General features: G+C 40.7%; 4 protein-coding genes and 1 non-coding gene across 7 annotated transcripts in view; 3 read left to right on the top strand and 2 right to left on the bottom strand.

Annotated features, from left to right (window-relative positions):
* Window positions 1-2,675, bottom strand: part of LOC135248535 (pre-B-cell leukemia transcription factor 1-like) — a 47,415-nt gene extending 44,740 nt beyond the window's left edge. The window contains exon 1 of one of the 3 annotated variants that reach the window (XM_064323304.1): window positions 1,082-2,675. In XM_064323304.1, the coding sequence (XP_064179374.1) occupies window positions 1,082-1,266 (185 nt within the window). In that variant the 5' untranslated portion in view covers window positions 1,267-2,675. The remainder of the gene's footprint in view (window positions 1-1,081) is intronic. The other 2 variants (XM_064323303.1, XM_064323305.1) reach the window with 2 other exon arrangements.
* A 9,201-nt stretch (window positions 2,676-11,876) lies between these two features.
* LOC135248577 (multivesicular body subunit 12A-like) lies at window positions 11,877-15,185 on the top strand. Its single transcript, XM_064323371.1, has 5 exons — window positions 11,877-12,108; window positions 13,478-13,582; window positions 13,795-13,875; window positions 14,196-14,295; window positions 15,136-15,185. The coding sequence occupies exons 1-5, from the start codon at window positions 12,055-12,057 to the stop codon at window positions 15,183-15,185; spliced, it is 390 nt and encodes a 129-aa protein (XP_064179441.1). The 5' UTR covers window positions 11,877-12,054.
* On the top strand, window positions 15,182-18,892 carry LOC135248576 (multivesicular body subunit 12A-like). The gene is made up of 6 exons (XM_064323370.1): window positions 15,182-15,276; window positions 16,940-17,080; window positions 17,338-17,447; window positions 17,630-17,688; window positions 18,217-18,273; window positions 18,740-18,892. The coding sequence occupies exons 1-6, from the start codon at window positions 15,182-15,184 to the stop codon at window positions 18,890-18,892; spliced, it is 615 nt and encodes a 204-aa protein (XP_064179440.1).
* A 2,156-nt stretch (window positions 18,893-21,048) lies between these two features.
* Window positions 21,049-23,082, top strand: mrpl58 (mitochondrial ribosomal protein L58). The gene is made up of 6 exons (XM_064323302.1): window positions 21,049-21,325; window positions 21,454-21,478; window positions 21,684-21,743; window positions 22,001-22,083; window positions 22,272-22,441; window positions 22,859-23,082. Exons 1-6 carry the CDS (start codon window positions 21,134-21,136, stop codon window positions 22,941-22,943), a joined length of 615 nt encoding a protein of 204 aa, XP_064179372.1. The 5' UTR covers window positions 21,049-21,133; the 3' UTR covers window positions 22,944-23,082.
* A 2,407-nt stretch (window positions 23,083-25,489) lies between these two features.
* trnar-ucg (transfer RNA arginine (anticodon UCG)) lies at window positions 25,490-25,562 on the bottom strand. Its single transcript has one exon. It is a non-coding gene; the product is annotated as a tRNA-Arg (tRNA).
* Between the last annotated feature and the right edge of the window lie 1,833 nt (window positions 25,563-27,395).

The raw sequence follows: 27,395 nt of genomic DNA, 5'->3' as shown, positions 1-27,395 counted from the left end.
CTCGCAGACCTTCCAACTGAGTCACAAACACAATTTTGCAACAGCCTGGACGTCCCGAGTCCATACTGACACGTTCTTGAGTTGGTGATGCAACAGAAGGAAAAGAAAATCATTATAAATAAAAAAGAAGTTCATTATACATTTCGTTTCCAAATCAATTGTCCAGCTTGTCGACTGCCCATGCGCTCGTCCCATACCTCAACTGTTGATCTTAGTAGAATTATCTGGAATTAAAACACTTTTTCCTTAAATTACTTACATACCACCACCACCAACACTTTTCAAATTTAAATAGAAAATAATTATCTTTCACACTCAACTGTGAAATTCGGAGATTTCACACTTGGGTACATCACCTCGGGACTTCTCAAACAGGTATAGATGGGCTTTGTAACCGCTGAAAAGGGGATCATTTGTGCATACAGACATAAAAACTCGTTCTAAGTTTGAACTTGTTTCATTGTGAGGAACATTACCATTGTCAGACACATTGGAACTCGGGATACCACCACAATTGCGCGCGCACCGAACACAATCCTAAAAAAGTCGTCTTTCCTTGTAATATTTACCTGAAACAAGCCGACAGATGCGAGTTACAGTTTAATTACAGTGCACGGCACATCTCATATGCCCTAGAACGGAACACAAACTGTAGCTATTTGCCTGTACGAATGGAAACGCATAACTGAGAATGAAATGAACGGGCAGACGCACGACACCCCGCTTTCTACCAGACGAGCAAGCTAGACAAGGCCAGTGGTTGAATAAAACACACAACGCTATCCAAATTCCTTAAATGCCAGACTAAGTGCGTCTGAGCAAACGTATCCCCTCGTGAAAATATCAATTTACACTGACTACTTTTGCAACCTACACTGCAAGAAGGCGCTGATTGTGCAGTTATACAAGAACACACCACTGGCAAGTTATAGGATGCCTAGCTGCATACGAATACATAGAGCACATATATGGATCGTAGCTAAGTGGCATAGGGAGACGGAATGAGAACGACAATTGCGGCTTTTTATTGTCTGGCTCATCCCACCCCCCACCGCCCCCACTCACTGAAGGGAAATCTTACCTGGCCTGCGCTTCGTCGAGGCTCTCGTCCGTAATAGCCATGATCTGTTGAAGAATATCCCCAATGTCTTGCTGGGGCTGGCCGAGAGACTGCTGTTTCCGAACCGAATCTGGGTCGCCCACATCGGCTTGGGTTAGTCCGCCGATTCCGACGAGACCCGTCATCATACGGGTCTGATCATCCATAGTTTCAGGAAGAACCTCGCCGTCTTCGCGAGCAACCGAGTTTTAACAATTAGCTAGCTACAATGGGTAGGAGAAATAAAATTGAATACAAAAAATAAAAATAAAAAAGAATGATAAAAACCCCCACCTCGGCCCCCGCCACAAAATAAAACCAAGAGTCGGTTCGATAGTTAGAGGGGAATCCTGCACGCAAAACCTCCACAGGGAAACGTTAGACTGTTTCAATTAATATCTGCCCCAAGATATAATGTCAGCGAAAACACGCACTAGCTTGCTAGCTAGCTGAACGGGCAGCGAGTACAAAGCGGCTCGCTCGCGTGTCTTTGTGGATGGATGAAATCTGAAATCCGAGGCTCTCGTGGAAAAATTACAAACCAAACAAAAATCAAAGAAAACAACAACGACAAGTGTAAATTTTACTACATCCAGACGCCAAACCGCGGTGGTTCAAAGTGGCTTGTCACACGAGTGCATTGTTTTCAAAAGCTGAGATGTAAACAACGGGCATCAATACATCGTTCACTGACAAATAAAATGGTCACATAGGCTAATAGCCAATACGAGAACGCTTATTTTTTTATTTTATAATGAACCACTGTGATCAGACGCTCACTACATGTATGAAGACTAGCTAACCTTAACCAATATATTTAAAAACAGTGTACTTGTCAGCTACAACTGAACTGAATGGATGCCTTACGGTAATGTAGCCTACCTACTACAGCAAATGTAACGTTACTTCAAACTATGCTGTAACAAGAAATGTTAAGCTTGTAAACTTGCAAGCTAGGGGGAAGCCCGATCGAATTTCTAACAAATGCGCCAACAGCGTTTAAAATAATAGCTTGCTAAAACTCTCGCTATTTTAGCCCCCCTATGCTTTTCTTTGACACTAAAACCAGGCCCTAGACTCCACCGTTGTTTTTTTTTTGTTTGTTTTTTTTTGCTTGCGAGTATGTGTAGCCAGCTAGCAAGCTAACAATAACAAAGTAATTTAAAACGGGTCCACGGCAGTAGCCCCAGCGTGTCGTTGGCTCCTGTTCCTCCACGCATTAACCCACCAGAGCGGGGTGCAGAGGACTGGAATCAGTACGATAAAAATAAGACACAAGAGAACGGAAGCAAACGACCCGATATAGAAAGACAACGCTCCACTGAGTCCGACCAGCAAGCCACGGCAAACCCGCTTGTGCTGGTCAGCTTGCTTCGTTTTTTTCCTCTTTTCCCCTTTCTGTTGTTTCTCTCTCGTTTACCCGTCGCTCGCTCCTTCTCCCGTTCCCCCACTCCCAGTGCGACGGCGGTCTCGCGCACACAGTCCTCATCGCTACGTCATCGGCCACAGGGTAGATGTCGTTCCTATCTCGGACCGCGGGGAGGGACGGGAATGTTTTCCAGTGTGTGTGCACCAGAGAGGGGACGAGGGTTCCTTCTGCAAGTTTGCTCAACGTCTGTGGACTGAGAGCGGATCTCAATGACAGATTTACGATGCGTCTTTACAGGGTCATTAACATAATTTTTAATTACCCAAGCGTACCCAGCGCGCGCAGATGCTTGTGCGGGTTCGTTATTAAACCTACAATGTGGACCTGATGGGGTGGGTAATTTCCCCTGACTAACCGAAGAGAGGGCGAAGGGGTGCATGCAGTTTATCTTGGCGAATTGGACTTTTACTGGTTCAAGTTTTACGTCACACAATTGCAATGGTATCTGAGCGACCCTTAAGGTTTAAAAACTAAAAATGACTCTAAATTCTCACGGAAAACTCAGGGGTCTATTTTGAACTTGCTTAAATCGATTGGCTTCGGCTCTATCACTCTCCGAAGAAATGGTGTTCCAAAGGCTCGTCTGTGTCTACTTAGAGGATCAAGTTCATCTTTGTCAGGTAAAATGGTTCAGTATGGTAGCTTTCACACTTTTAACACCTACAATAGGGTTCACATATGTAGACAAGTGAAATAACCATTTGGCTAGCTGTCACTACTTTGCTAAATAAATAAATAAATAAATAAAACAGGTTGAAACGGCAACGACCATGACAAACATTTACATAGGTGCGCTAGTTGGAATATCTGCCGTTACACAGAACACCGACTGCCACCTCGCGCCTGTCATTAATTGACCCCGGTGTCATTCGCCAATATTCCTCACGTCACTCGTCAAATGAAGGTACGCGTTCTCTCAACCGACTGACACGATTTTCAAAGTATATTTATAGGAATAAAGACTGAGCAGGTGAGCACTTCTGCTTTGTAAAATAGAAAAGCCTTTTCACTCTGGGGAATATACAGGTGACAGTGAGCCAACCCCACGATTTCCACTCCACGGTCTTGCTAAACCAATTACTTGATAAATATGTTGACTACAAAGAAACTTTACAGAGTAACAGAAAGAAAACAGGACAAAAAGTGGGCTGAAACCTCCAAAAATCAAGTAAGTGAGGAAAACCAATAGGCTAATAATAATAAAAAGCTCCCCAGTGGGAAGAAAAACACTCAAATGGTGGCCAAAAAAAAAAACTCAAGGATGAGAAGAAATCTCGGGAGGAACTCGGCTATAAAGGGGGAAGTACCGCTGGTCAGTCTGGTACTTCATGTAAGAGCATTTGCTACAGAGATGTAATGTGATGATTTACCCTGTACCACCCAACGGTGACCGTGACTCAACAGGGGAAAGGAATGCAAATCAGTGCGACAAATATTATTTTAATTTGACTTTAAAATATTAGCAATGCTAATGTACGAATTTGTGGAGACGAGTAATCTCCGTCTTAATCCCGTTTTTAAGCGCTTGCCAGACACGCTGATACCGAGACGTCGATAGACAAAAGCGAAAATTAATTTCTAAAAGCATAATCCTATGTGGCAGCTTCGGCACAGTTCTCCACAGCGGCCCTTTCTTCTGCATTCACGTCAAATCGCGGAAAGGTTAACAGATTAATGGAAATGAACGTACAAATTAAGCTTTTGGCTATGGTACACACATTTCTGAATACACCATACCCCTTAATGACGCTAAACTGCTAATTTGCTCAATTGAGCTGGCAGTCCATCAAGTTTCCGCAAGTCTGTTTGATGTATTAGACCCTTTAGGTTGCCGAGCGATATGCAAATGAAAAAACAGAACCCCTCGGCGGTTAAGGATCCTGAAATTCAAATACACGAAACACAAAGGACACTAACATAACAATACATTCTCAACAAAGCTTTCATAGTTGCGTATAGTATTTGACGTACTTGGCAGTATGTATCGTGGGAAACAAAAAGGTGCCTGTTCACATGTTCTATTTCATGAAATGTGGTAAAGTGTGTACAGTAGCCCAACTAGTTTTTCCATTTTTAAAGTTATGACAAAATAAAGAAACATTTTACTTTGTTCTCTGGGCTTGAATTCTGTTTTTTCCCCTCCCTTCCCACTATGTATACCGCTATATTAATAACACTTACAGCCACAGTCCATAAATTAAACAGAAATATATTTCCAACCCATTCTTTGATTGACAGTTCTGTTACCATGGGAAGGGGTGGGGGATTTGCTCAGACCTCCTTAAGCTTTAGCCAGCCCCCCTCTCTCAGTTCATCGAAAGCTAAGCTAAAGTGAAAGTGGGGGAAGGGTGGTGGATGAGAGTTTGAAGTTTCATTTGCCCCCACCCTCCACACACACACACACTTCCCCACTCCCATAACAGCAGGCAGCTGCAGTTGCTAGGAGACAGTTTTTTTAATGATTACCCCCCCCCCCCACAACCTCTCTGAAAAGGAAGAGAGAAAACCAGATATTCCCAACAACAAATACATTTTTACAAAATGAAGCGACTACAGTTCTGTACAGCCATTAGTTTTTGTTTTAGTTTGAAAGGTTTCATGTGTATTCATGAGAGAGGCTCTAAAAATCCAAGCAAACAGGCCTACATGTATTGAAGAAATATGACCTATTACACTTCAAATATTAATATTAATTCACTGTTGGCTGTATATAAAAACATTACATGGGTTTCTCTGCGTGTCTTCAATATAGCCTACGGTTTCCTGTAGATTAATTCTCTCGCAAAATATTCCAAGTACAGACTAGGCTCCAGGGGTAGGCCTGCACTTTAGCACTGTGTCACATGGCAGGATATTTTTGTGTGAGTCAGTCCAGTCAAATGAGAATGAATCGAGCCATTTAGCTGGTGCTGAGCCGGGAGGTGGGTGTACATACTTCTATTGAATGAAAAAAAAAATTCAATCCCTCTTTTTTTGAACAAGGACAGCGAAGATTAAAACAAGCGGTCCTTCTTCCTTTTTTGCCGACATGGAAGGTTTTTCACCCCGGTAGTTTATTGCACCCGTTTTATAAAGACAGCTCTTCTAGAGTGATGCTGTGCTGAGCGAGTGCAGGGAAGACTCCCGCGTCGCGGCGGTGCATGATCACGAGGGTAGGGGAGAGGGACAATGCCGGCCACGGTTTGTGCTGACTCGTGGCACATCTCTTCGCTGCAATCAGACGCCAATCAATCTGCGAGCGCCGGGGTAGCCGAGAGAGCCGGGGCGGCCCGCTGCTTTTGCGCTCGTGCGTTGATATCGTGCTGTGTGACAAAGAATTTCATTCCGTTTTTTTTTCCGTATGGAGACGGCAGCGCTGTGGCCTAAGACCAAAAGGTTCGGAAACAAAACTGAAACAATAACCAACGCAGTAGACAACCCCATTTTTATTTGTAACCAATAAACAACAGTGTCAAACATTTATATGCTTAGCACTCTGACTGTAAAGAGGACCATGGCAAAACACATTTTTGTGGCTTCTGGGCTAACACCCCTGGGTCCCAACAGCACATGCATTAATCTTGTGTGAGTGAGCACCTGTGTGTGCATGTGAGAACATGGAGAGGCAGAGGGAGAATCTTTGTGTGTGTATGTATGTGTGTGCACTGTGTTTGAGAATCTGTGTCTTCTTGATAGAGAAATTGATGTGTGAGAACGTGTTTTTAAGAAAAGGACTTAGGCCGCATGTTTGAGGGTGTGTGCATCTGAGAGATTGTGTGTCTAAGAGAATGTGTGTGAGGGAGTGTCTCTGTGTGAGTGTGTGAGAGAGAGAGTGTGTGTGTGAGTATGTGTGGAGTATGTGTGAGTGAGTGAGTGTGTATCTGCATGTGTGTGTGTGTGTGTAGGATAATGTACTTAAGTGCCATCATGCTATAAGGGGCCTAATTTCTGCCTTCATGTATAAATATTATGAACTGAGGATAAATATTAATGTTATATTAAATTATATTACATTATTTTCATGTATAAATATTTTAAATTCATATATAAGTATTTATATTTATGAACCAGGCATCTTGCATAAGAATTCTGTCTCTTTTCCTTGATTTTGATCAAACATGCTTTTGTGTTTGCTCTATTTAGCAGCACCACATTGAGAGGGATTCTCAGAACTGGAGCACAAACTGAATGATTGATTACTTTGCTGATACCCAAAAGGAGGAATTTGCATCGTCACCACTGCATAATATTTTATCGTTAAAATAAAATAAATACATAAAGAAAATACTTTAAAAAGACAGACAGACAGACAGACAGACAAAACCACTAGGGGCTTCCATCACCAGCAAACTGTCTGGTATAAACAATAATCAGGTTGTGCATAGTGCAGTGTATGGGTCCAGGAGCTAATACATACAGTCAGTCAGACAGCTGCCGCATTCATATACCTTATGGCCGTAGGAAGAAAAGACTTCCTAAACTGCTCTGTGTTGCACTGAGGTAATAATCTTAGGCTCTTGCAGGGACAGAGCCCTGATCAGATACCATTATGGACTAATACTATTAGTCTTTTTTCCAATGTATCGAAGGCCAATAACTTATTTAGTTAAATAATGGATTGCTAATATCCTCCTACATTTTAGAGGATGCCAGATCATACTTTGTGATTGCTCCTTTTTATGTGTGTGTCAATGTGATTCTTTCATGTCATGTTTGAACCCTGAATCCCCCCAATACTACATGTTGGGAACTGTACTTTATGAAGTTTGAGTGTAAATAAAAACATTTATTTTGTTTTTTATTTTCCTTGTTAAGCTGCAAAAAATATAAATCTATAGTGTATGATGATGTAGATTCTAGCAATAGCCTTGTTTTCTGACACAAAATATCGCAAATTTTAACAGCAACACATCAGCAGGGATAAATGCAACTGCAGTAATGATTTGTTTGTTGGAAAGTCTTACATTTAAATACCCTACGTCCTGAAAATGAGGATGGACTACAGTATTTCCTTTGACAATGAGTATAAACTACAGTATGGACTTTCTGTTCAGTCACAGGAAGTGTGGTCTATAATACTGTCCAGATGCAAGGAGTATGGTCTATGTGGCCGGTCGTTTAGGGCCAAAAGCACGAAAGGGCCACACAATTCAGGTTTTAAATATTGTTCTTTAAAAAGGCATTTTAATTGTGCCATATTCAGAGGGCAAGAATAGCTTTTTCAATGCTATTGCTCTGGGGCCAGTTCCCCAGTCTGTGATTGCTGACTGTGTTAATTCAACTCTGAGTGCATACAAGTCCAATAGGGACTGTGTGCTCTCTGTAAGGGTTAATTTAACACTGAACATTTTACTGTGTAAACCACACACACACACACACACACACACACACACACTCACACACAGGAGTTCAGCCGTAACCCCCCCCCCCCCCCCCCCCCCCCCCCAATCCCCTAGTTCCTCTTGTTCATATACATGAATTAGCCAATGATGTGATTAAGGTAAACACATAATGTAAATAGAAGAACCCTCAACCCTCAAAGCTGTCACTGTACGCTACCACGACAATGTGGGAAACTCCTGCTTCCGGTTTTTTGCATACATCTCCGTGGATATGTGCCACTGCTCCAACCAATACCACGACCCGGATCCTCTAGCACTTCCGAAGAGAGGAGATGTGTCCCAAAGCTCCACTCACTCTCTTACACTGTTTCTGCATTGTGTTTTGAGTATTGGAGTGGGTACCTGCGGGGCTCCACAGTGCCCCATGTTTTAGGAAGACAAGATAGAAGCATTAAGCCAGGAGGGATTCTCTTTTGAGTTTAGAGACTCGTTTAGACTTCCCTTTTGCTTACCCCTGATTTTAAAATTTAAAGCTATGTTTTGCTGTATGTTTTGTGTCAGAGTGTTTTTCTGTTGAAAGTTACAGATGGTTACAGTTACAGTTACAGTTACAGAAGGCAGTTTCTTTTCTTTGTTGTTTGTAACACATTTTTAGATTGTTAGACCAGAGTAGGGAGAGTACTTGCAGGAAGACTCACTCCTTTTGCCTTGCCCCGGTAGGGAGGATTAGCATTGTGTTTTGTTTTGGCTAAGGAGTAGCCTAGCTATGGCCTTATGTGTAAACCTACTACTGTTTTTAATCTTTTTTGTTATTGTTATGTACATGCTGACTCTGTTTCTGAGTTCGTTTGTTCGTGTTACTGTCCATTATAGTCTCCGGTCGTTGAAACGTTGAAACGGGTAGTTATCTATCCATCACACAGACCGTGGAATTGTAATGCTGTACCTCAAGCACAAATGACAACATTGCCATCTAGTGGAGATGTACGCACTACAGCAATGGTGCGGTCTTATTCGAATCAGAAACGGAATTATTGGCTAAGTATGTTTGTTACCTGTTTGCAAATACAAATAATTTGTTTCGGTTTCGCTCACTTAAATCACATTAAACAGTACACAACAGCAACTGCAGCAAAAAAATTAGGAGTAATATACGTTAAGGGAAACACAGTATATAAAATAAAGTGTTTAAATTTAATAAAATAAAAGTATTTGAAGTTAACACTTATATCAACAGATCGCAAAAATTTTTTTCACATGGATATGAGTACAAGAAATAGAAGTAACAATAAAGTATTAACACTGTAATACTGTACTGTAGGTAATACTGTAATATATTATATAGGTAGTGACAGTTAGTGTAGGGGCTGGACACCAGCTGTAGAGAGTGAAGTGCACGTTATCAGCAGTAGTGGCCAACTTCTCCTTACTGAGATATGTATATACCTTCAAGCAGGAGTTATATAGTTTACTGGTTGATGAAAAATAACTTATCACTTCACAGCATGGTCAGGTCAACACAAAACAAAACAAAAAAACTGCAAGAATATAAACGGTAGCTTTCCCCATCTCTAGCGCTCATTGTGCGCGGGCTTTTCGTGTGAAATGTACTTTAGTGAGTCACATTGGCTAAGAGTGTCTGCCAAATGACTAAAACTGTAATATAAACAACCAAATACAGACATTATTTACTTGTGTACTGATAGATGTATGTGGCTAGGATAAAATATGCATGTTTTTTGGTTTTGATGTGCTAAAATATGCACTTTAAAAATGCATTTGGAATGTTGCTCAGATGAATTCAGATGGCTTACAGGCAGCATTCGATGCTGTGGTTGCAGGTTTTCAAGTCAAGCGCATAACCCGTTTCTTTCAAGGTGGCAAAACAGATTGGCCAAAAGATATCTTACATGCATCAGCTTTTATTTTCCAGAAAATTTTCAAAGGAATGTGAGGTGCGTCTGTGCGCATGTTTGTGTGCGTGTGTGTGTGTGTGTGTGTTTAACAGTTCAGGTGCTGGACTCTTCCAGCCTTACCTTAATTCTCTGTTTTTCAGAAATTTCTACAACACAAGCTAAGCAAAACAATGGAAGTTCACCACCAGTAAGCACCAGTCTTAGGAATCTCATGAAAAACTACGAGTGATCTCGGGATAGCATCTTTGGTTTATACCCCAGGACATGTCAAATACATATTCTCCTGAAAAAATGAAGTGCTGAATTCATTAAGCCAAATTTGCTCAGTGAAAAAACAATCAATCAATCAATCAATCAAATTTTATGTGTATAGTATATTTCACAGCAATTGTCACAATACCCTTCACAGACAACCCTGGCCTAAACCCCCACAGGAGCAAGCCTAAAGCAACAGTGGCAAGGAAAATCACCCTGTGGTTTTTCCTCCTCTGGTCGGCTCAGGGTGTTGATTGGTGACCAACATGGTCAGCCAGTCAATGTTTACAGTGTTCATAATGCAGCTCAGATGATGGGCGAGGCCGGGTGGTGGTGGTGGGGAGCAGCAGGTGGTGATGGATGTGGGCAGGGTGAAGGCAACGATGAAAGAGGTGCTGGACCGCAGTGGTGGGGGAAAGTACTCTCGAAATTTGGGGCAAGAGCCCCGCCAGCAGCGTGGGGAAGAAAGGCGGTTAGGGAATTTGCAATAAAACAGACAGTGGGTAAAGTGCCGGTGGTATGAATTGGGGAATTACAACTGGGGCCCTGTCAGGAATCGTTTGTGGCTGCATAGCTCCTAGGACAGAGATTGAGAGCCCATACACTCATGAGGGGGGGACAACCATACCCGCCTATCAAGAGCCAGTCCATGTAAAGTGGGGTCACAGCTGATTGACAGGTGACAGTAAGGAAAGGATGCCACCCCACAATGCTCTAAATCTAGATTTAAATATTGAGACTGTCTGACTCGCTTGTAAATTTCGGAAGTGTGTTCCACAGTAGTGGGGCTCTGTAGGAGAAAGCTCTACCACCTTTTACGTTTTTAGAAATTCTTGGGACTACCAAGTAGCTGCTAGATTAATCACCCCATTGTTGCTGTGCGACCGTAACGGAAAATCACAATGCACAGGCAGAACTCCAAGGAACTAGAAGTCAAATCCTATTCTACACCTTGTCTCTTGATAGCAGAACCGCTAACAAATGTTAGAAAATTCTACGAAAGCATTCTGTATCAGCTAAGAAACTCGTACTAAATGTATTAATAAAAACTAGTAGCCAAATTCATCATTGAGTGTAGCTTCATGTATGATCACATTGCTTTATTACTGATGAACCCAAGCCTGCATTTAAGACAAAATGTAGTTAGATAATGGTTTTCCGGAAAGATTTCTGAATTATCAGCCAAGTAAAACCTGTATTCTAAATTATTTAATAAGAAACTGTAGCCTACTGTTTAATACATGTGTAGGTAGCTTTCCATGTACTGATGGCACATTGTTTACATTAGACTGTGATGGATAAAGACCTGCAATTATAAGAAATGTATTTAGCTAATATAGCCTGCTGAAGAGAAAGGTTAATCTACAGGACCCTTGAAATTGCACATAGGGACTTTACATGAAACAGACAAATGGTGAGCAAACACTGATATTAGGTTGTGACTGAACTGCCTGCTATCTAATTAAAAGTTTTCTGATGTTCCAAAAAGATGTACCATAAAGGTAACACATCATCGCTGTGCAACAAGAATCGAATATCCAAGCTTACAAGGACGAGTTGTGGATTGGTGGTGGCAATCAACATTTTAATTAAGATATACATCAGACCGGTGTCTTTTGAAATTCTGTGCTACATTTTTCAGAACAATGGGAAGCGGGTAAATATATATTTTTTATAATGGTAATGCTAGTTGGGCGCTCTCTAGTTCGCACAACAGAGCGTCGATCAATCATCTTCGAAATGCAAGAATTCGTTTTGCTTACAGGATGAATTACTTTGGCCTTTCCAAATTCGAGAGTTCACACGTACCTTTCATCGATAAAAGTGAAGTGACTGTTAAAAAAATGATCTCCCCAAGAAGTTGAATCCACCATTTCACACACCTCCGAGGTGCAAAGCCAATCCTTTTATAACTTGGGCATTGTGGAGACACCATGAGGATCATGGGAATTGTAGTATGAAAGTAGATGCGCTTCCGATCAAGGCACTTGAAGGAAAGTGCTCAAAAGTTTCGCTCAGAAAAGTAACCGGTTTATGGTAAAGGGTGTAGCCTACAACAGAGAGATCGTGGTTGACTTCCCGGACAGAGTAAGTATAATGATTTTTTACATTAATAATCTGAAAAAGAAATGGCGGGAACGAACGTTATAATCTTTATTTAGGTTATAAAAACGCAGTTTCATATAACGTTGTTCTTGTGTGAAACTCCGCAACAAAACAAAACGAGTCTAATAGTCCAGAGTTAATGCTACCTGTGGATATAGGCCAGCGGCGTTTGATATTTATATCTGTCTCTTACTTGAGCTTGTTAAAGACAACTGTCGTCAACCTTTTAATGACAATCCGAGAACGTACAGCATAACAAGGTTGAGGTATAGCCTGGCACGAAGACGGATGAGGTTCGGCACATAGTGTTTTGGACGGTAGAACGTTTTTGTTTATTAATACAATAATTAACAACACACTTGATAAGTGCAGTATCCCGATGACCGTTATTATACAACCAGTAGAGCAGTAAGAGTTCGATAGCCTACGATTAATGGATGCTGGGGTACATTGGGGTACATAATTAATTACAGATGTAATTAATTATTAGACATTGGGGATATGAATTTACACACAAGAATACTTCAAAATCCAGCCTATTTCTAACTCAAACAGATAAGAGAAGTGGGTGAATGTATTTGTGTAAGTCATTCACCCCTTGAATCGTCTATTTACGTATTTTTATAAGTTGTCAAAATGTTCATTGTCACACACGCTTGCGCGCGCGCACACTTGCCTCTCGCCCTGACCTGTATGATTAAATCTACAATTTATGTTGGAATACAGTGACTTTACGCCTACGTAAAACAACAACAAAAGTTCGTTCAGCTTTTTATTTATGATTTTGTGTATGTACATTAGAAAAAACAATCGTAGGTATTATGTCATATGGGCGTGTAGCCAAACGTAAACAGTGCACAGTAGCCTACCAATATGTTATAATCTACACAAACATTTTAAAGAATCCATATTGACTGACCACAGGCCTTTGTGCTGGATGTTATGGTTCTCATTCATTTTTTATTTTCTGGGGGAAAACAGCCGTACGGTAGGTTTCCTTCCTCCGGCTAAAGACATTGGAATCCAGTCTGACAAGCAGGAGCCGTTCCCATCACCTCCTCCCCTTCCCGCTTTGGAAATCACAGTCACGGTAAAACGCATTAGGTGCAGTCTTGCTACCTGACGTTATTGTCGCATTACTAGGCCTACCGACGTCACCTCCCCGTCACGTACTCTGAATAAGGTGTCAAACATCGGAATTCGCTTATTCAAGCGGTCAAAGACCGCGACTATTTAAAAAGGTGTTGCCATTCCAGTTGGATGAGAACTCGTTATTGTGTGTCAGCGGTAAAGCTGCCTCCCTCAAGGTGACGCTGAGATTGAGAGCGGAATGGTGTGTGATTGCTTCTAGATGTCACAGATGTCTTTACGTGAGCACAGTAGCGCCCCCTGCCTTCCGGTGACGGCAGTGGCCTGGACCTCCAACGCCAGCAGTTGCCCAAATGATTTGACTCTGGTAGGCCACCGAGACTTGACAAGGTTTAATTTAGGTGAATTGTGAGATCTTTGTTAGCCAGTGCTGAACACTTGAGCACAGATGAGCATTAAGCCTCTTCTAATGTCTTAGCATCAGTGTAAAATTTGTTGATAAATCATCTCTCGTGCACTGAGTTTAATTTAAACCTTCCTTGTACTGAGTTTGGTGATAAAGCAGCTTTTATGTTTTAGGTCAATACGACAGAGGATGGAGCTACTGCTAATTTTGGGCGTGGATTTGGAAAGTCTGGGTATTACCTGTGCTACAGCATGGTCAGCACACACACACACAATCTGCACTCATAATTGATTTTACTATCAATGTAAATACTTGAATATAAAATATGGTGTTTTTTATGATTCTTGTAAAACTGATAAAATCTGACTCAGCTCATCCTTACTAAGAAAACATTGATATCAATCAATGTTCTCTTAGAAGAAAACAAGAAGTTGATTTGATTGCTTCTTCGTAGTCCTTGGTGGCAGCGATAGAAAGACAAGCAGAAGTCAGTACAGGTTAACACACTCACCCCCTACCCTGCAGATGCAGCAGAGGTGAGCAGGCTGGTGAACAGTCTCTCTGTGTCCTTTAGAAAACGGGTGGAGGGATGGTGGTGTCTGACATGCAGGTGATCTCTGAGAAGGAGTCCACCCCTCACGGCTACTGCTATATACCTGAGTACCTGGAAGCCAGTGAGTGCATGAGAAACCGCACGCACACACACACTCACACACGCACACACACACACACACACACACACACATGCACACACGTACACACACACACATGCACACACACAGACACACACAGACACACACGCAAGCACAAATTACACTTGCATGACATTTTCGCTTACCCTTTTCTCTTACACTTTTATTAACAGTTCACTTAGCTTTGTGTTATGCTAATATTGCTCTCACCAGCTTTATACTTTTCCTTGATGCTGTTCTTAAATATTAACTTTACACTCACATTAAACTTACACTAATTTACATTGCACCTTCTAGTGTTAAAACTACAACTACAATGTTTAAGTTACATTCAAACTAACTTTACACTTGCACTTACATAATACATAGTTATTTCAAACTCAGTCTAATGGGATATTCACACAAACATTACACCATTATGTTTTAGCCAACTGTTCTGCCATTCCAAATGTATGGAAATGCACTATGCATTATGGTTACTAATGCTTAATATGGACTCTGTGTGTGTATATGTTGTGTGTGCATGTATGTACGTGTCTGGGTGTTTGTATGTGTTTGTGCATGCATTTATGTGTGGGTGTGCATGTGTGTGCGTGTGTGTCTGTGTTTATTTGTTTGTGCACATGTCTGTACATTTATGTGTGTCTGTTTGTGCAATTGTGTGTGTGTGTGTGCATGTGCATTTATGTGTATGTGTATGTATTTGTGTGTGTGTGTCTGGGTGTTTGTGTGTGTGGGTGTTTGTGTGTGCGTGTGTGTGTGTGTGTGTTTTTGTGTGTGTGTGTGTGTGTGCATGCGTGCGTGTGTGTTGTGATGTGGAGTAGGCCTCAGTGTGGAGGAAGAAGCGTGTGTGTGTGCTTGTTGCACCATGAGGCCTCAGTGTGGAGGCGTGTGTGTGCTGAACATCACGAACTCTGACCACCACAAGAGCAGAGTGGTGCTGCCATATTACACCTGCCTGGGGTGAGCCTCTTTCTCTCTCTCTCTCCTTCTCTCTCTCCCCTTCACCCTCACTGTCCTCTCTCTCTCTTTCCTCTTTCCATGTCTGTGTCTCTCCCTCTCTCATTCTCTAACCCCTTCACCCTCACTGTCCTCTCTCTCTCTCTGTGGCTGTCTCTCCCTCTCTCATTCTCTCTGTCCTTCACTTTCAATCTCCTCTCTCTCTCCTTCTCTCTCCATGTATGTGTCTCCCTCTCTCATTCTCTCTCTCACAATTTCTGTCAACCCCCCCCCCCCCCCCAAACATGTTAGCTGTATTGGCGAAAGCCTGCATGTATTATATCAACAAACATTAAACTACTGAACAGTGGCTACATGACACTAAGGGAACATGTCATATTTGTGAATATCTGACACGCCTTTTTTTGGTTCCTGTGTCTAAACAGCTTGGTGATCTGAGCTAGTATCCTTCACCTCTCTGGCCATATCACTCTTACTATTTATTTTCACTGTCTTTACTGCCCTCTTGCTTTCAGCAAAAAAGAAAAAAAAGTGGTTTTCTCACAGCCAGTCAAATTTCAGATGACCTCATCTTTACTGGTGAAGCCACAAAAATTATGTCTATCATTGCACAACATGGCCACACATTACATGACCACTACATTACATTACAAGCATTTAACAGACACTCTTATCCAGAGCGACTTACACAATTATTATATACCATTTATATCGCATCCATTTAGAGTTGGTTGTATACTGAAGTAATACAAGTTACGTACCTTGCTCAAGGGTACAACGGTAGTGTCCTACTTGGGAATCGAACCTGCAGCCTTTAAATTACAAGACCAGTTCCTTACCCATTATACTACTCTATCAATCTTAGAATATGGCTATATCGCTGTGGCTGTGGTTCTGGAGCCCTCAGAGTATTTTTGGGGTTTATTGTTTTTAAAGTGCCTAATACTCTGGGAAAGCTATGAGCTCATGGGATACACAATTATTTTCTCCTCAAGCCTGCCTGCTTTTTGCATGCAGTGTTGGTTATTTATACTGTCTGTAGGATTTCAGTCCTCTTGTTTTATATATTTGTTTTTGTCTTGGGGGGAGGGGTGGGGGTGGTGTTTCTGATTTAACTAGATGAATAATAAATGAATCTCTCTTCACTCACTTTCTCCTCTCTTCTTCCTTTTACCCTCTCGTCTTTCTCACACCTTTATTTTCACAACAAATATAAAAAACATGTTGCAAGAGAAAATTGTATAAAAATACTATACATGTACATGAATTACAGTGTGCATGGCACATGTTTTGGACGAAGACTTTTTTTGTGGATCTGGCTCCGTACTCAACAATTTTAGATTTGGAATCAAATGATTCACGTGTTTAACGTGCAGATTCTCAGCTTTTAAGTACATTTTTATACATTTTTGTTTCACCATGTAGAAATTGCAGCTCTGTTTGTAAATATTGTAAACAATAATATTGTAAATAATAGTAAGCATTACAATTTCAGAGCATTGTAATGTTTGGGAAAACGGCTTCACATGTGTTTCTGATTAGTCCGGTGTGTTCAGTTGCTTCCTTAGTGCGGGTATTAGAGAGCTTTCAGTATCTAGTCTTGATTCTAGGCTTTTGATTACCTTTGGAGTCTGCACATATGTGGCTGTCTGCACGTTCCTCTCAGGGAGGTTCATGGTTTTGTGATATGGTGCAAGAAGGGTGCGTTCTCAGGACCTCCACCTCAGATCAAACCCCGCAGTGTCAGCCTGGACATCCGGAAGCTCTCCCTTGACCAGCCTGAACCCCCAAAACACCCTCAAACCAGGTAATACAGCCTGCACCCCAAAACCCCTCTAACCCAGCTGATACAGTCTGTCCCCCAAAACATCTGTTACCCAGCTAATAGAACCTGTACCCAAAAACCATCCCCCTGACAAATAATATGGGCAGTTTGCCAAAACCATAAAGAAGCCCTCCTACTTGCTTCAGGTCACTCACACCCCCCTCTGCTTCTCGGGCAATTTTTGTGCTGGTCCCTCATATACCATCATTGCCCCCCCTCCCCCATCTGTGTCTCCATAGTAATGACCCTTTTACACCAGGACTGGGGAAACTGAGCCAGCGTCGTGGCAACCTCCACAAAAAAGATAATCTGGAGAACATCTCTGAAAACAGCCTCAACAGTCCTTCAGGTACACAGCCCCTGCACACACACACAAACACACACACACAGACACATTCGCTCAGACACACACACATGCACTAACACACACATGCACAGGCGCGCGTGCTCACACATATACACACGCGCAAACCCTCACACACGCACACACAGAGTACACTATCATCTTGAACCTGTATCCTCTCTCCCCAGCGATGGATGGGATCCCGTTCGCTCTGCATCCCAAGTTTGAGTCTCAGAACATCAGCTCGGTGAGGACAAAGACTACCCCGTACTTTAAATGTTCTTTAAGTGTTCTGTAAATGTTCTTAAAATGTTCTCACATGAAATGTGAAGAAACCACACTCCTAAAACATTACAAAATGGATATTTCCAGTTCGTTTAAATTTTTTTTTTAAAAACACACACAGAACCAGAAAACAAAACAAATAAATGCATTTTGGTTAATTAAGTGCATGGACAGATGATACGCCATTCTGTCCAGCACATTTCAGCTGAACTTTCTTAATTCCAACTGAAAGTAACAGGGAAAAATATAGTACTTTAGTGTATAGTACTTCTGTAACTCTCAAGTTACAGAAATAACTTGAGAGTTATTTCCGTGTCTGTAGCTGCCGTAGCACATTATGGGCTGTTTGGCTGTGTGAGAATAAACTGCTTAGCTTTGTGCAACTGCACAGCTCGGAGTGGTGAATTCCTTACACAATCTTCTATTGCTCCCTCTCCTTCTCTCTCTTGCTCTTGCTCTCTCTCTCCCTTGCTCTCCCTTTTGCTCTCAGGTGCCTTCAGACTCTCTGATCTTATGTATAAAGTCAGTGCAAGATATCGAGAGCGAGGTGAGTATGTGTCTGTGTCTCGTGCTAACATGATTGTGTGTGATATGTATGAGTGCTATCATCAGATGAGCGCTGGGGTGTGGTGGTGTGTGTGTGTGTGTGTGCACGTGTGTGTGTGTGCATGTGTGTGTTTGTGCATGTGCACGTGTGTGTGCGTGTGTGCATGTGTGTGCATGTGCGTGTGTGTGCTGTGCGTGTGTGTGTGCATGTGTTTATGTGTGTGTGTGTGCACGTGTGTGTGTGTGTGTGTGCATGTGTTTATGTGTGTGTGTGTGTGCATGTATGTGTGTGTGTGTGTGTGTGTAAATCAGCGTTATGGCATGGTGTGTTTTAGGGTTTCCGGTAATTAATGTGTCGTTGTGCATTCCCATACCCAGTTTTTTGTGATATATATGTGTATTGTATTATGTGTACCAGTGCATTGGTAGCGTATTGACATTGTTGTTGGTTTGTGTTTTTGTGTCAGTATAACTACGCCTTTTCAGTGGAGGAAAATGCTGCTAAACCAGACCCTCCCAGAACATCCCTCGCCTCGTCCTCTGCCACACCCCCTGCCCTCCCCGCCCGCCCGAAAATCCAACTTCCCCCTAAGAACTCCAAGAACTTTGACCTCTCCTGAGCCTGGTGCTCACATATACACAGAGTACCCACACACACGCACACATACACATGCGCAAACACACACATACACACACACGTGCACATGCACACACACACACACACACACACACAGCACACACACCCCACATTTACATTTACAATACCAAATTAGTGCAATGGTCAGGATGTCCCAATAGCTTTCCTTACTGACAAGATATTAGCCACTAATAATAGCTTATGCGGCATTATTCTTATCCCAATGAGAATACATAAAACATGCATTTGTGTTCCTGGGGAAAATAGCCAGATGTATTATACGAAAAAAGGTTATTTGCATGTGCTGTGAGTGAACAGTGCATTGGCAATTTTTCATGGAACTTCTATCTGAATGAGACCAATTGCTGCTAGTGACAATACACAGAGAGAAGATAATTTGGAGTCTAGTCAGCCAACCCCCAGATCTCTACCCCAAACACTACATATTTACCTGAGCCCTCAAACCTCCACCCCCTAACCCCACCCACACACCTGTCGTCAAAGCTTCATCGAGAGAGGATGTTGAGACCCACTGAATGAATATATAAAGGAGATGCATTACCAACATTTTTAGACATTATTTGAAAAAGTAAATAAATAAAATAAATAAAAACATTTTATTGAATGCCATACCTGTGTTAGTTCTGCAGATGCAGACTGGGGCTCAAGAATCCTGACTGGGTTCTAGAGTTGTGAGTCTTCACCCAAAGGAATATTCCTTTGCTAATATTTATTTTGTTAATAAAATATTCTACATAATGGGAACAACACATTGCTTTAAGTGTTTATTTTTGGTAAAGTTGATGTACTGTATGTATATTAAAAACAGGAAAGTACAATTTTTGTGTCATTGTGAGAAGTCATAACCGAGATATCACATGTAAGATTTTCTTATGAAAGCTTTATCTTATCTAGACCTGTTGAGTGAAACAAGGGCCATGTCCTAATCGGCACAATTGCCTTCTATTGAGTATACAAATTGAGAGCAAAGTTGACGTCAGAAAAGTCTTGCTTCGTACTACACCTGACAGGACCATCCATATTTGGACATATAAATCAATCATAATCTGCGATATTTAGCATTTTGGAGTTGTGTATTCATATTAAAACTGTAAACTACAGCCAACATTCCATAGCATTTTGGCGGATCTGACTTCGTGGCGCAACGGTAGCGCGTCTGACTCCAGATCAAGGTTGCGTGTTCAAATCACGTCGAGGTCAAAAAACTTTTTTTTTTTCCCCCGAATCCAAGAATTATGGAGCTCAAGCCATTGTCCCTTAATTTAGGAAGTAGATATGGACACGTAGTGTTCCAGAAGCTTGCATATGTAGGCCTGCAGTATTCTCTCTGTTGAGAATGTAGCCTCTATTTTTCGTCTAGTGCATCCACAGAGAGAGCCATCGGATTAATTTGGTCTCCAAATAATCTGCCCTGCGGAACACACCCCCGATTTCTACGGCATCATGCAGGAATGGAGACGCCTTTTTCCTAGCTGATTGGTCAAAGGGCAATGTTTTTATATGGTTTAATTCGATAGCCTGAACATATCCTGCCCCTCACCTGGGTAGCCGTGCCCTGTAAATTACCATGGCGATATAACTTATTTCAGAGCTACAGTTCTGATATAGTTTAAAACTATTTCTGCTACAAATGGTGCCTTGAAAGCGTGATCAAAATTTTTTTTTGAGTACACTACATTTAGAGAAAACTTTGACTATATTTTTATACTCAAGCTTTGTACTCATCAAGAGCTTACTTTCCTACTTTTGAGGATACAAGTTGCATACAACTTTTTTACTCAGGCCATGGATGTGTTACCCTTCCTACTTTCTACAAATATCTACAAATGCATTTTGACCAGTCATAATTAAAATGTTACTAGTCATAATAATAATAATTTAAATGGAGATATCTGGAATTCACGTTTTAGATAGTCAAAACTGAATTGTAGATATATTTAATTGGAGTTCCATAGAACTTATTAGCTACGTCTTACTAGTCAAAATGTAATTAGAGATATCTTAAATTAGCGTTTTGACTAGTCATAAATGCATTACAGATATCTGTAATGTGGATCCGGACACGCTATTAAATGTTAAAAGGGCTTGCCATAGTGGATATTCCTCATTCATCTTTCACAGGAGCGCCAATGTTTTCGCACGCACAGGCACACTTCCGGGTGCAAGGTTGACTGAGGGCGTGCTTTCCTGTCTAAGGTCCAATATGGCGGCGTCCATTATGAGAAGATTATATTTAACGCTATGCGTTTCTGGGACCCCTAGGGTGCATGTTCCGAATAAATACGGTTTGCACTACAGAATCGTGGACAGAGAATATAGAAGCGCTTACAGGCTCATCAAACTTAACTTCTCTCCCAGACTTAACTATGGCAGCAAGGCGGAGATTTACACACAGGTAAAATGATCTATCAATAGCTCCTCAACGTAAAGTTCCTGCAAAAACAGCACACCGGCTTTAGCTCAACTTTCTAGCCAGATCCCAGTTAGTAAATCTTTGATTGATGTTGATATTTTTCTACGCAGGACGGGCAGATACACATTCCAGTTGGTAAGTAGCTAGCTTTCTGATTATGTTGGGTGTTGATATCTTATTAATAGGCAACAGTTGGCTACTTAAGGTATTGCTATTCTTACTATAAAGGAAATCCTAAAGAGGGCCCACTTCTTGTCTTGGTGCAGCAAAGTAACTTGGCTAACAGCATACCTGCTATCCAAATTAGGATGCTCACGTATGTCTTCTGTGCCTTGTTCAGATCGCATGACAATATCGTACAGTCGGAGTAGCGGGCCTGGCGGTCAGCACGTTAATAAAGGTGACAGCGTTTTTACTTTCTCTAACATCGTTATTTTGATATGGTTATATTCAAGAAATACCTGGGACTATTTTTCAAGCCAGTTATATTACAGTAATGCTAGTTTGCAACACTGAAATAAACAGTATTGAAAGCAATTATAGCTGTTGTTAAGTGCTCTTCGACTTGTTCGCCGCATGTAATTCACATTATCAATGAAGTATCCGCACGTATAACTTAAGCACACGCATACCTTTAGCTTGATTTCTTTTCCTCAGTGAACACAAAAGTAGAGATCCGGTTCCACGTTCAGTCAGCTGACTGGATTCCGGAAGAGGCGCGAAACAAGATCCTTCAAAGAGTACGTGTTTAAGTTACCAAAGTTCTAGAGAAAATGTCATAAACCTTAGATATTTACTCTTGACATTTCACAGCATTTCTTCAATAGCACCTACATAGAATTAGGGAAATGTATGCTCAGTCATGCTTCTGAAGCACTATTCTACCACACGTGATAATTACATTTTTCTCCTCTCATGGTCAACTAAGAACAAAACCCGGATAAACAAAGCAGGAGAGTTGATGGTAACATCAGAAGTTAGCCGGAGTCAGCAAAGGAACCTAGAGGACTGCTTGCAGAAAATCAGCGACATTATTGCAGAGGCCAGCCAGAAGCCACGTGAGCCAACTGCAGAAGATGTTGCTCTTAGGCGTGCCAGGTAAATTTACATCTCCTCTGAGCCAAAATGGGAACCATTAAATTATTTATACATTTCTACTGTAATCTAATGTGGGACCGCAACAGCTGGAATAACCTCACCAAGGTAGAGTTTTGCCACATAATTTTCGTACACATGGCAATGATCACATGCAGGTAAGGAGAGGCAGATGAATGGAAAAAGAAACATGATGTTACATGTGATTGTGTGAGGTAAAAGTAGCAGGTGCTGTGCCTAATATCATTTAATGTTTCCAAAGTTTGATGTGGTAGCGTTAGTTTCAAGTATACAAAGTGTCAGTTCATCACATAGAAAACTTTCATACCACTGAAATTTCAGTGATACGCAAGTTTTCTATATGATTCTCTGATACATGTGATTGTGTTACTACTGAGTTCCTATTTTTCTTTTGTTCAGACTGGAAAAAAGGAAAAGGGAGATCTTGAAACAGAAAAAGATTAACTCTGCACTAAAGCAGAGTAGAAGGGTTGATTTTGATTGAGAAGAACTGCTCCCAGCTTGATCACACACAACCAGGACTGTGATTTGACAGTGAATTACTTGTAATTGTCATTCTTTGCTTCTTTCTCCTTTCCTGAAAGAATTTTACTCTGTAAATAAATCTACTTTATTTGTGTGAATTATGACTGTTAAAATATTGCTTTCTTTGCCAGCTGAAAAATTATATGTGTGTTTTTTTTAAGGTTTAATGCTCACCCTGACACACACAAAAGGAACAAACAGTACATGGTCTGGTGATACCAACATATCTCAGATCTGTTTTTGAGGAATTATCATGAGACCTAACATGCAGGTGAACATGAAAAAAAGAGAATGGTGTCTATCAAACAACCTGTCTGGTTATTGAGCGCAGGAGAGTCTGCTTCCCGAAAACCAAACGCCTGGTCCTAGTTCCATTTTAACATTCACTTCTTTACAGTCGCGCGCTCTGCCTCGTCAATTTTTTACCAAGCAATTTTGCCATCCCTGTAGTAACGTGAACAGGTAACGTGACCCCATGATGAAATTGTTATTTGCTGTTAATGTGTTTGCTATTATTATGGTGTTCTGTGGGGCAACTGTGGTTGATGCTCTAGAACTGTTGCATAGTATAGTAACCATAGACTAATACAATTAAGTTCCTTGGACTGAGAGTAATTCCCAGTTAAATTGACATGAGTTGAATATAAATAAAGTTGCATCATGTACTGCCCCTGCACAGTATTGTGAGACAATGAAAACTAGGATAGGTTTCTTTTATGATATGATGCTTTTATGTTTCATTTTTTGGCATATTAAAAGAAATGGACCCAGCTAGTGGCCTTAAAAACATAGTTGACACAGTAACAGGTGATACAGATGAAAATGATCGATCAGTATAATAAAGGAAGAAATAAAAATGTAGCTAGCTATAGGTTATTTCTAGGACATTTTATTTTCTTAGTGTGAGCAATGCTATTTGATTAGCTGTGTGACAAAAAAAATGGTTAGAGCTCATTCCAGATAGCTAGTTACAAAGGATAATTCAGAGAACTTAAAGGCATAAAAACTGCTGAATTAATATATTAAACTCATATAAAACAAGCAATTTATAATGCCAGAGAAAATACACTTAAACGTTATAAATATATTTACCTTGTTGCGCCTGATGTAAATTAAGAGCAGTTCCTCAGATTATATCGTTCACCGGTTTAAATTACGGTAGACAATCTAATCTGAAGCTAGCTAGTTACCTTAGTTAATACCTGTCAGCTTCAAACAAGGTAGCCCACTAGCTAGCTAAAACATTGTTAAAATTAATATTTCTTTACATTTGGTAACGTTACCGTACTTATTCGTAGCTAGACAGCTAGCAAGGTAAATTCGTTTGTCGTAACTTTTTCCCAATTACCATTAAGTGAAATTTGCGGCTATCTAATACCGACGCAGGAAAACAAAACAGCGATTTACCTCATTCAAGATTCGCACGTCTTTCAACCCGAGACATTCGAGCAAGCGATTGGTTAATTCTTAGTAAATTATTGGTAGATATACGCGCCTTGATTGGCTAGTGCCTTCAATCCTGGTAAAAATTGGTAGCGAACGGGGATTTGATTGTATCTCACTACCAAGAATTACAGAGACCCCTTCTGACCTCGGACCTCGATTTGGCGGGACCATAGACTGTATAAAAATAGTGCTGCAGCAACGCAAAACTTCTAATTTTGCAAAGTTTGCTCTGGTTTGTTGGAGTACACATGATTTAATTTGAATTCAGTTAGTATACGCATAATGATTGAGTAACAAACCAAAGTATAAACATTTTTTCAATTAAATATATTCTATTTTCATTTTTTTTATTTTTTAAACAGCCTTGCAATATGCCATTTTAAGAGCAAAATGCAGCATGTACAGTGTTTCAGGGCACTTATAGACCAATGTCACTGGAGTGAAAAAAACATTCTTGGGTTTTTGAAGAAAAAAAAAAAAAATTAGCAGAGGATGGTTTCGATCCATCGACCTCTGGGTTATGGGCCCAGCACGCTTCCGCTGCGCCACTCTGCTGTGTTCAAATCGCTTGTATGCATCTATATTACACCCTATATTACACGGTATACACCCATATTCGATACCTGTGTTCACATGGTTTATACTTGATTACTCATACGAAAGAAAACAACCACACCGCCACGCCTATATCTCCACCTGCAACGGACATAATACGAGACATAAATAATAATTCAGGCTATTGCTTTTCGAAGCATCTTAGGTCGGCTACGAACATCCCTGCATTTTAGCCTATACCGTCTCTTCGCCCCACATACTTAAAAGACACGTAGTCAACAGCAGCACACGAATGTTCATTTAAGAACATTCCAATCATATACTATATTTGTGATCTTACACTTTAAAAGGTTTATGTTAGCTAACTCGCTAGATCGACTCGCTAACGTGAGCTAGATCATCGAAAGCATTTAAATATAATGCTATATTAGTAACTAATATGCTATTTTAAGTAAAATGTGCGGTAGAGAATAAAAACGTATGATTTGTAGGACAAACAAAAAACGACCACGAAGGGACTCGAACCCTCAATCTTCTGATCCGAAGTCAGACGCCTTATCCATTAGGCCACGCGGTCTACCTTAAAACGTCTGCAGTTTCAGAAATAATAAGCTATGTGAACTATTAGCTAAAATCTTTTTCGTGTAAAGCTTTCATTTCAACGTTCTAAACGGTTCTACAAAGTCTTGTTCATTTCACATATCGTACCAACTAGCAAGCTCAGCTGTCTGCACCTAGTAATGTTATAGAGTTAATATTATGAAACAGTCTACGCAATGTAACGTTTGGCAATAAAACTTAGTCACTAGTCTAATAACGTTAGTTATAAGTCAAACTTAGTCACTAGTCTAAAGTTAGTAACTTAAATATATTCACTTACGAATCATGTGTAAGAAAGTTCGGCAAAGAGTGATTGTAGGCTATTTGACGAACGTTAGCTTGTTTTGGCAGTCTATATACAAATGAAAGCGCACAAGCTGTGTTGCCAACATTATCGTTTTATTTTGCCAGTAGTTTAATTTTTTTGTACCAAAACTTGTTAACGTCCGTATGTTTGGAGACTTGTTAGCTACCTTCATAGCTAATGCAGCTACAAACTACAAAGTGAACTAACGTACCAGTAACTTGTACGTATGCATGTGCCAGTTTAAATCACGTGATAGCGTTTTATCCAACAAGGATCTGACCGGAAGCGGAAGGCAACAGGTTTTGCACGGGCAACAGATTTTGTACCGTCATCGTTCCAGACATAGGTAACAAGGGAGGTTGCCTAGGACACCATCCATTTGGTGAAAGTTTCAAGTAATACTACAAAACACATGGAAACTTGGTTTCAATGTTTTAATGTAACAGAAGGCATGAGACAGAGTTCCGTGTGGTACCATAAAGCGTGATAAATGTAACAATTACACAATTGGACAAATCTGAACAAAAAATTCAAAATGAACATGCCTTCTCATACAATTTGTTAATCATCTTAGGACAAAGCACACATCCAAATCCAAATACTAAAACTAAGTTCACACAATATTTAGAAAGGCAATGTGCAAAACAGAACACAATAAAACAACATGAGAAAAAAACAAATATGGGAGAATTACAATAAATACACTGATGCAGCAGTTAAAATGCAAAGATGGCATTTCGTTTCAGTCACATTATCCATGAATCAGATTTGTTCAAATGGCAGTGACGAAAGGTGGCAAAAGCATTTCTGATAGTCAGTATATATTCAGTATAAAGAATACATCAGTTAATAAATACACTGTATAATAAATGAGACAGCTGAAAGCATCTTCAAGTGCAATAGGAGAAATTTCAGTACAGTACCCCAAGGAGGCTACAGAGAACAAGCGCAGCCTTTAAGGCTGGGACTCAACTGGACTCCTTTTTGGCAATATTTCCTCAAACCAACAGAATGTTCATTCCTGAATTTACTATTAATTTTCTGTCAAACCCTCATGCCTCATGTTTCCTTCCCTCTACAATTCTATAAGTAACCCTGAGAGAAGGTAGACCTGGCTTTGACTATTCTTCTCAGAAACCAGACACAATACTAACTCTGGTACTGCTTCTGTGTTACAGTTACTGACCATGAAGTCTGTACTCTTATTGGCAGATGGTGAGTATAGTTATGCAGGCAGAGTTAAGATCTGCTTAAGCGCTAAGATATTCAGCTTTTCTCATGAAACAGATCTTACCATGTTTTCATTTCAAAAACACAATAAAATGACCTGACTATCCATTTCTCTGACAAGTAACTTATTCAAATATTATCACAATTATGATGAATTACAGAGTTTTGCGATTGGTTATCCTGACTGAACTGAGCAGCAGCTTCTGTATGGTGCATAGAAAGAGGCAAAGCAGCTGTTCAGCCATCTTTTATGTTTACGTTAAGCCTTAAGTT

The sequence above is a fragment of the Anguilla rostrata genome, chromosome 2 (assembly GCF_018555375.3).
Source record: "Anguilla rostrata isolate EN2019 chromosome 2, ASM1855537v3, whole genome shotgun sequence".
In the NCBI taxonomy this organism is placed as follows: Eukaryota; Metazoa; Chordata; class Actinopteri; order Anguilliformes; family Anguillidae; genus Anguilla; species Anguilla rostrata.
This window is presented reverse-complemented; position numbering and strand designations above follow the sequence as displayed.

Bases quoted from the DNA above. Each gene is read 5' to 3' on its own strand.
- LOC135248576 (XM_064323370.1), top strand. From the start codon at position 15,182: ATGAGGCCTCAGTGTGGAGGCGTGTGTGTGCTGAACATCACGAACTCT. The intron at 17,448-17,629 runs GTACACAGCCCC...CTCTCTCCCCAG, and splicing joins CAGCCTCAACAGTCCTTCAG to CGATGGATGGGATCCCGTTC. The intron at 18,274-18,739 runs GTGAGTATGTGT...TTTTTGTGTCAG, and splicing joins TGCAAGATATCGAGAGCGAG to TATAACTACGCCTTTTCAGT.
- LOC135248577 (XM_064323371.1), top strand. From the start codon at position 12,055: ATGGTAAAGGGTGTAGCCTACAACAGAGAGATCGTGGTTGACTTCCCG. The intron at 12,109-13,477 runs GTAAGTATAATG...GATTGCTTCTAG, and splicing joins TGGTTGACTTCCCGGACAGA to ATGTCACAGATGTCTTTACG. The intron at 14,296-15,135 runs GTGAGTGCATGA...GTGATGTGGAGT, and splicing joins ACCTGAGTACCTGGAAGCCA to AGGCCTCAGTGTGGAGGAAG.
- mrpl58 (XM_064323302.1), top strand. From the start codon at position 21,134: ATGGCGGCGTCCATTATGAGAAGATTATATTTAACGCTATGCGTTTCT. The intron at 21,479-21,683 runs GTAAGTAGCTAG...TGCCTTGTTCAG, and splicing joins GCAGATACACATTCCAGTTG to ATCGCATGACAATATCGTAC. The intron at 21,744-22,000 runs GTGACAGCGTTT...TCTTTTCCTCAG, and splicing joins CGGTCAGCACGTTAATAAAG to TGAACACAAAAGTAGAGATC.